General features: G+C 48.3%; 1 protein-coding gene and 1 non-coding gene across 2 annotated transcripts; both read right to left on the minus strand.

The window, feature by feature from the left end:
• Window positions 1-354: 354 nt before the first annotated feature.
• Window positions 355-536, minus strand: LOC119437841 (U2 spliceosomal RNA). The gene has a single exon (XR_005189553.1). It is a non-coding gene; the product is annotated as a U2 spliceosomal RNA (small nuclear RNA).
• An 898-nt stretch (window positions 537-1,434) lies between these two features.
• On the minus strand, window positions 1,435-5,864 carry LOC125942694 (uncharacterized). The gene is made up of 2 exons (XM_049660967.1): window positions 5,165-5,864; window positions 1,435-2,037 (listed from the first exon to the last, which is right to left on the minus strand). The coding sequence occupies exons 1-2, from the start codon at window positions 5,804-5,806 to the stop codon at window positions 1,939-1,941; spliced, it is 741 nt and encodes a 246-aa protein (XP_049516924.1). The 5' UTR covers window positions 5,807-5,864; the 3' UTR covers window positions 1,435-1,938.
• Window positions 5,865-8,567: the final 2,703 nt, after the last annotated feature.

Consider the following 8,567-nt stretch of genomic DNA (forward strand, 5'->3'; position numbering starts at 1 on the left):
GCCGATTTTGTTTTCAAATTCGTTTTTAATCGAAAAGTATCAGTCCAAGCATTTGAAATATGCCAGAGACCTAGCGATCGGCGCGCATCTGCGAACGTAGTTAATGCCAGAGACCTAGCGATCGGCGCGCATCTGCGAACGTAGTTAAGGTCCGATACAACGAGCCTGGCGAGGTCGAGCAGGCGCTTCAGCGTGCCACCCACATTTTTGTTTGCTTCAGTTTTGCCTGCCACTGAGACAAAAGCGCAGATTGGTGGTCAGGGGGGAGGTTTGCAGTGAACACTTCGGCGATAAATCGTGCGCCGCAAACCTTCACTGGCGGCTATTTTCCAGCGGATCGATGTCGATAGACCATAAACGTAGGCCGATCCTGAAGCTACTAAGTGCAATACCGGGCCGATCCGGCGGAGGTGAAGCAGGCTTCAAGCACTCCGCCAATATGCAAAAATAAGTTTCATATCTTGGGTCCTAATATAACCCATATCACATTTTAAGCTGATAAGAACAGATACTACACTTTAACCCACGTCGACCATGTCTACGTTCGCACCATACACGTGTACGAAATCACGCGTATTAAAACTAGTGCCTACCAATCTGAGCGTCTTCTGTCTCCTGACGTGATGCTCTACGTATGCTCCTTTCCTCAGTACTGCTCTGACTGCGAAATGGGTAGGCCTCGTGTTGTACGGTCTGAAGAAGAACAGCGTACCTACCAAGAACGACGGCGTGAACAGAAAAGGGAAAGGGCGCGGCGGCGACGGAAGGAGACCACCGACGATGAGCGGGCCGCGGACGCCAAGCGTAAGCGTGCTGCCCGCCAGGACCGCGAGGCGGAAAGAAACGCGAACCGCCCATGTGGCCCCGATCCCGCAAAGTTGCAACGTTTCAGCGGAGCAACGGTCAATCACCACATACACAGCTTCGCTGGTCATCCACCTTCACAGAGTGGAATGGCACTGAATTTTTTTAAGATACGCGTCCAGCGGAAGCGAATGAAGCCTTATCTCATCCTTCGCCACTCGGTTGGTGTGCTGAGGCACGCAACACATTCGAGTGCTTTTATTTTATTTTTCCGTGGCGCAAATAGAAGTTGTTCACAAAACAAAAACGCGTCCGCGCGTTACAAGTGAAATTCAAAATGGAGAACGCCAACTTGTCTTACTGTTATATATATATATATATATATATATATATATATATATATATATATATATATATATATATATTGTTACGATGGGGTGCGTTTATTTAAATATGAATCGATGAAAAGGGGAAAAGGGTTGCCGCGCCGACACCGAGCCGCTCCAAAGACAAGCGCACTACGTTTTCTTCTTCCACCGACCTTGCTGTTAGCGTAACACTCCTCCCTTCACAGACAAAGCCCGCTGGGCGGGTGACTGTTACGTCCACTCTCAGTCACGAGGATGACAGCGTTTCAGGCGGGCTACGTGAACAAGCTACGTCTTCTTAGACCGGTAGCCATTAGGCACGAGACGAGCAATGGAATAAGTCACATCACTTAGGCAATCAGTGATGACGAAAGGCCCGGTGTAACGAGCCAGAAACTTCTGGCACAGGCCGCGTTTGCGAACTGGTGTCCAAAGCCATACCATGTCCCTTTTGTCGTACGACACATTCTTGTGTCGTGAATCGTATCTGACCTTGGAGCGGTCCTGGGACGCCAACGTACGGAGATGAGCTATGCGGCGTGCTTCCTCAGCGCGGCAGAGAGTCTGGGCGATAGAAGAGTCCGCATGAGGAGTAAAAGGTAGAATATGGTGTCAAGAAAGCTGCGGGGTGGTCTCACATAAAGAAGATAGAAAGGGCTGTAGCCCGTAGTTTCAGGCTTTGCAGTGTTGTAGGTGTATGTGATAAAAGGCAAGATGTCATCCCAATTTTTGTGCCTTGAATTGACGTACATCGAAAGCATGTTGGTCAAAGTTCTGTTAGTGCGCTCGACGAGACCATTTGTCTGCGGGTGATACGGGGTCGCGTGGCGAAACTGCCAAGCACAGAGACGCAACAGCTCTTCGACTATACGTCAGCCACGAACTGGCGACCACGATCGCTCACAATAACACGAGGGGGTCCATGAGGCAGTATAACGGAAGACAGGAGGACGCTCGAAACATCAAGAGCCGTGGCCGTTGGCATCGCTGCGGTTTCAGCATAACGCATCAGGTGGTCGACGCAGACTATAATCCAACGGTTGTCGTTTGGTGATCGCGGGAATGGGCCGAGAAGATCCACTCCAACCATTTCGAAAGGAGATGATGGTGGCGCTACAGGGTGAAGGAGTCCGACCGGCGCAGTGTTAGGGCGCTTGAATTGCTGGCACTTGTTACAACTGGCCACATACTTTTCTATATCCCGTCGCATACTAGTCCAGTAAAATCTGCCCTGAATGCGGTGGTATGTTTTGGTGAAACCCAGGTGTCCAGCGGTCGAGTCGTCGTGCATAGCACGGAGTACGTGGGTTCTCAAATTCTTAGGGACCACTATAAGAGGAGGCGGGCACCCTCAGCCGCGTAATTCTTGTAGAACAGGACATCTTGGATGACAAAGCCATTGGTACCTGTCGACTGAGCAGCTGAGGTGAAGAGGCCATCCAGGCTTGGGTCATAACGCTGCTCTTCCCGGAAGGTGGCCAGATCGGGAAAAAGAATGTCGTCGATGGCGGCCAGAAACTCATCGAAACTGTCGGCGTCACATTCACTTGTCGGTAGAGGGAGCCGCGAAAGAAAGTCGGCGTCCGCATGATGTCAGCCACTCTTGAAACGGACTGCAAAGTCAAATTCCTGCAAACGTAGCGCCCATTGAGCAAGGCGCCCAGACGGGTCGCGGAGACCAACCAACCAACATAGCGAATGGTGGTCAGTAACGATCGTAAAGCGGCGCCCGTCGAGATATCGGCGGAACTTCTGGACTGCACAAACGACAGCGAGGCACTCCAATTGCTCAGTGACGGTGTAATTCTGTTCGGCCTTGCTCAACGAACGGCTGGCGTAAGCAATGGCATGCTCGGCGTCATCAAAACGCTGGATGAGGACGGCGCCGAGGCCGATTCCACTCACGTCGGTGTGCAATTCTGTTGTGGCAGAGGGGTCAAAATGGCGAAGTATTGGCCTGGAAGAGAGCAGGAATTTCAGTTGACGAAACGAGGAATCGCAATCTGCTGTCCAGGTGAAAGGGTTATCCTTGCGCAGCAATGAAGTCAGGGGGTAGGCAGTATCGGCAAAGTTGGGCACAAAACGTCGAAAGTACGAGCAAAGACGCAAGAAGTTCCTCAGCTCGCGCTGTGACTGCGGTTGTTTAAAGCCGCTAACTGCAGCGACCTTCTGTGGGTCTGGTCGCACCCCCTGCTTGTCCACTAGATGTCCAAGTACTAGCACCTGCGTTGACCAAAGTGACATTTCTTTGAGTTGAGGGTAAGGGCAGCTTGTTCAAGGCACGTCAATACAACGTCCAGTCGATGGTTGTGCTCTGCAAAGGTGCGACCAAAAATGACGACGTCGTCAAGATAACACAAACAAATCTCCCATTTCAGGCCGCGCAGTACCGTGTCCATAAACCTTTCAAATGTTGCAGGCACGTTGCACAAACCAAATGGCATGGCGTTGAATTCAAACATGCCGTCTGGGGTCACAAAAGCGGTTTTCTCTTTGTCAGTTGAATGCATGGGTATCTGCCAGTATCCCGATCGGAGATCCACAGATTAAAATTAGGATGCGGAATGAAGGCAGTTGATAACGTCATCGATCCGGGGAAGTGCATACACATCCTTTGAGAGACGCCGGTAGTCGACACAAGACCTCCAGGACCCATCTTTGTTTTTCACGAGGATGACCGATGCAGCCCAAGGGTTAGAGGAATCTTGGATGACGCCCTTGGCTAGCATGTCGTCGACCTGTTGAGCGATGATCTTGCGGTCTGACGCGGACACGCGTTAAGGCTTCTGCTTTATGGGATGCGCGGGCCCCGTGTTGATCCTGTGGCGAGCCCGCGGAGTTGGAACGCGAACTTTGTTAGCGTTCAGCGCGAAATCAATGACGCATGCTTGCTAAGAACGCTGACCAGGGCTTGGCGCTTCTCTGACGACAATGACTTGTTGATCATTTTTATAAACGGCAACGAGTCTTCAGCCCCGTGCTCTCGGGATTCGTGGGACGTGTCATCAGTTAAAGCGCTTATGCAGAGACTGGTATCCACTTCAAAAGAGGAAAGTCGTATACCGCTGGGTAGCACAACAGACTGTGAGGCTAAATTTGACACCCATAGTGTAGTCGTTCCGCAGGCCACAGAGAGGACACATCGAGGTATACGAGCACACTTTTCTTCACAACCATCGAAGACACAGGCTCAACAATTGCATCAAATTTATCGGCGTCGACACCGCAAGCAGCAACTCGAACTCTGGATAAGGAACGTGCCGATAAGACAGCATCTTCAATGACGGCGAGAGTGCGTGAACAGGTAGCAGGTTGGTCAGCAAGAGGAGAGAGGAAAAGCTCGCCGGTACCGCAGTCAACAGTGGCACCACACTGTTGTAATAAATCGATACCAAGAATTACGTCGTGAGTGGATTTAGCAAGCACTGCAAACTCGGCTTGATACACGTGATCGGAGAAATAAACGTTCGTGGTACACACACCAATTGGTCGGAGCAACTCGCCACTCACAGCACGAAATGCATTAGAGGTGTCCCAGCGAAACATAACTTTACGGCCTAGTCGGGTTTTGAAATCCAGGCTGATAACGGAGACACTCGCTCCAGTGTCCACTAAGGCCAAAGTAGTAACATTGTCCACTAAAACACGAATCTTGTTATGACACATTGTGACTGGCGGAGGCATAGGGGCATGTCGCTGAAGATGACTGGCGACCGCACTTCCATTGGTCGCGCCGCCTAGTTTCCCGGTGGCGGTGACGTGAAACGTCGTCGCGGAGATGGAGACCTGCGCTGGAGTGAAGGCGGTGGTGTCAAGCTCCGCACAGAAGCTGGTGAGTCGCTACGGTAATTCGCCTGGTGGAGCGTCCTGCTATCAAAATCAGAGGGCCAACGTGTCTCGTCACCGTGCCGGTTGCCCCGCCGATAAAAAGTTCGCGGTCGTTCATAGGACGGTGGTGACGTGCGACGGCGGTGAGGACAAAATCGGGCGACGTGGCCGCGAATGCCGCATTGGAACCAGATGGGACGTTCACGGCACGCACTGAAATTGTCAGTAGGAGGATAACTGGCACGGCCATCCCACTCTTGAGAAACTGCAGGCGGTCTGCGTGAGTAACCGTTGTGGAACTGGTAACTGGGATGCGTGCTCGTAGTAGGGCTTGGCACTCCTGGACGAGGTGCGAAGTTGCAGGCATCTACGGAGGCGGCGGTAATGGACGTCTCACCGAAGTCGCCGAAAGAGAAAGGCTCTCGAACCCGAGGAGTCGAGAGGGAAACCGCCTGGCGTCGGTCAAGCTCTTCGCGCATTACTTGCCGAATCACTGAGGCGAGGTCGGATGGAGCTGGGACGACGTCAACACTGGCGACGTTAGTCACGTTGGCCAGGCGGCCGAACTTCGGCGTGATACGCCGAGCTTTGAGTGCTTCAAATGTACGGCAGTGCAGAACGACGTCCCTTACGGACTCCAGACGGTCTTTTCCTATGAGGAACTGGTACACGTCCTCAGCGATCCCTTTTAGAAGATGACCAACTTTGTCCTCTTCTGGCATCTGAGGGTCCAGGGCCTTGCACAAATTAAGCACTTCCTCGATGTACGTAGTGCAAGTTTCACCGGGGACTTGAGCTTGCTGCATTAGCGTTTGCTCTGTACGCTTCTTTTTAGCTGTCGGATCTCCGTAACACTTCTTGATTTCGTCTACGAACTTCTCCCAAGTTGTCAAACTTTCTTGGTGGTTTTCAAGTCACACAGACGCTGTTCCCTTGAGGAAGAAGGCCGTTGAACCGACTTGCTCGTTGGTAGAAGCTGAGCCATCCGTCCACGTCTTCTCCGTCTTTTCCAGCGAAGGTGCGTGGCTCGATGTAGGGCTGCCATGGAACTCTGGTAGAAGGTGGCGGATTGTCTAACTGGAGAACTGTAAAATTTGAGAAATGTTTGTATCGTTAAGATGCAGAATCTGCAGGGCAATGTTGGTAGGCGCGCTTCCTGATAAAGAACATTGTTTGCTACAAACCTATAGGGAGTCCCAGGCACAGGCGCAGGGCTTCACGCTCCAATAGAAAGAGAGGCTTAGTTTTATAAGCAGGGCTTCCCGAGAACAATACACAGCCGAATTCCAATATTGGACGCATGTACATTTTGTATATCATTAGGCTTGCCTACGTAGCCCATATTTTCGGTTGCTCAGTCTGCGTATAATAAACCCAAAGCACGCTGAGCCTTAGATGCCACGTTTTCTAGATGTGGACTCCAGTTGAGTTTTCCGTCATAAATGATACCTAAATATTTAAGAGACTCAGCCTGCGGAATGTTTTCTTGATTGTAAAATATTGAGATTGAAACCGGATCCATAAGTGGGAACACCAATATTGCGCTTTTACTTACGTTTAATGACATGCAAATTGATTGAAGCCATACCTCAAGCATAGTCAAGTATCTCTGCAATTTTTGGTATAAAGAATATATGTCGTTGTCGGCCGCGAAGAATGCAATATCGTCTACATAAACGTAAACTTGAACGTCCTGACTGGCTGGAATAGAGCTCATTAATATGTTAAATAATATTGGAGATAGGACTGCTCCTTGGGGGACACCACGAGTCTGTTTGAATTTAGACGAAGAGCAGCCATCCTTAAAGCAATAAAATTCTCTTGATCTCAAAAATTCTGCCAACCACACAATAATATATTTTGGAATATTATGATTCCGTAGTACATTCAGTAAAACTGTATGTTCCACGGAGTCATATGCTTTAGCTATGTCTAATGTCACTAAAGCGGCATATTGTCTTCTTTTTCTAGCGAGTTGTATGCGGCTCTCTAAATCAGCATGGGCACACCATATAGAGCAGTCAGCTCTGAAGCCTATTTGATTTGGATTTAATATTAAATTATCCGACATCCAGACAGTAATTCTGTAATGTAGAAGCCTCTCTATGAGTTTGACCATATTAGAAGTAAGAGAGATAGGTCTGATATTTTCTGTGGTGTAACCTAATCCTTGTTTTTTAGGTATCGGGATTACTTTAGCTAGTTTCCATTCGTATGGTATCCAGGCGTTGTTTAGAGAATAGTTTATAATGCTTAGGAGGTCACAAGGAGATAGTTCGAATAAAATTTTTATCATATGCACTGTAATTCCATCAGGACCTGGAGCTGACACGGGTAAGTTTCGAATTACTTGAGCTAATTCAGGCAAAGTAACATCATTAAAGTCTGACGTTAGGGCTGGTTTTTGCAAGTTATGTGACATAGACGACATGAATCTACGCTCAAGGCCTTTCGCAATCTGTTCTAGGGATTTTGTCATTTCATGAGATGGCAGGGTTACATAATCAATATTAATTGATGGTGGCAGAATTTTGCGATTTCGCATATATCTAAACAGCGTTTTTTTGTTTTGTTTTTGGGATTTGAAAAAAAAATCAAAGTGTTTCCTATCATAATCTTCTTTAGATTGAGCGACTGTGCGTTTAAATGTAGCGGTGTAAAATTTGTAATCAGCCCAATTTTTGGGGGGCTGGTTATAAAGTAGTTGCTTCCAAGCTGCTTGTCCTCGTCTGTAGTCTCGTGTACAGTCTCGATTCCACCAAGGACTATGAGAGGCTCCTTTGGCAGACTCAATAATAAATTTAGCTTCTTTGTATGATCGTTTGATTACAGCACAAACTTTCATAGGTTTGCTTTCTTCGCGCTCTTGAGAATGGTGGGCGAAATGTGCTTTTAAATCATTTGTAAATTTATTGTAGTTTACGAATACTCGGATCTGAGAGCACGATGGTATTAATGAGCAAGCAACTTCAAATATTATTGGACAGTGATCACTGTTGGCTGCACAGTCCAAGGCTGCCCAAGATGAACTAGTGAGAGATGAAATTATGAAACTTAAATCTAAGGCTGAGTGCAACCGATTGCAAACAAATGTAGGAGTTCTAGTGTTGAGACAAGTCATATGATTATCTGTTGACCAATTCCACAAGCGTTTGCCACATTGATCTGTTCGGCATGTAATGGGAGTTGAAATCTCCCACAAGGATTTTATCCTTGCACCTTGACATCAACACGGAATCCAAAGATCGAGTGCCTTGCACACCCGCAGGAAAGTATACATTTATAAAGAGAATGGTAGGCAGCCCGGTAAGGTTACATCTAAGGCAAAATTTTCACTTTTAGGGGACATATGTTTGTATGAAATCTTCACCTTGAGACTAACTCTATTACTAATGAAGAATGCTAAGCCTCCGCTTTTCGAAGGACGGTCCAATCGGAAATATCGGAAGTTATTTATATGAAAAGATTGATGTGTTGAAAACCATGTTTCTTGCAGTGCAATAACATCCGGGGAGAATTTCGATGCCAAATACAATAAATCTGTTACGGAAGAGTGAATGGATCGGC

Source organism: Dermacentor silvarum, chromosome 1, assembly GCF_013339745.2.
Source record: "Dermacentor silvarum isolate Dsil-2018 chromosome 1, BIME_Dsil_1.4, whole genome shotgun sequence".
In the NCBI taxonomy this organism is placed as follows: domain Eukaryota; kingdom Metazoa; phylum Arthropoda; class Arachnida; order Ixodida; family Ixodidae; genus Dermacentor; species Dermacentor silvarum.

Bases quoted from the DNA above. Each gene is read 5' to 3' on its own strand.
- LOC125942694 (XM_049660967.1), bottom strand. From the start codon at position 5,806: ATGCAGCAAGCTCAAGTCCCCGGTGAAACTTGCACTACGTACATCGAG. The intron at 2,038-5,164 runs GTCGCCCGATTT...GCTGACGTATAG, and splicing joins AATGCGGCATTCGCGGCCAC to TCGAAGAGCTGTTGCGTCTC.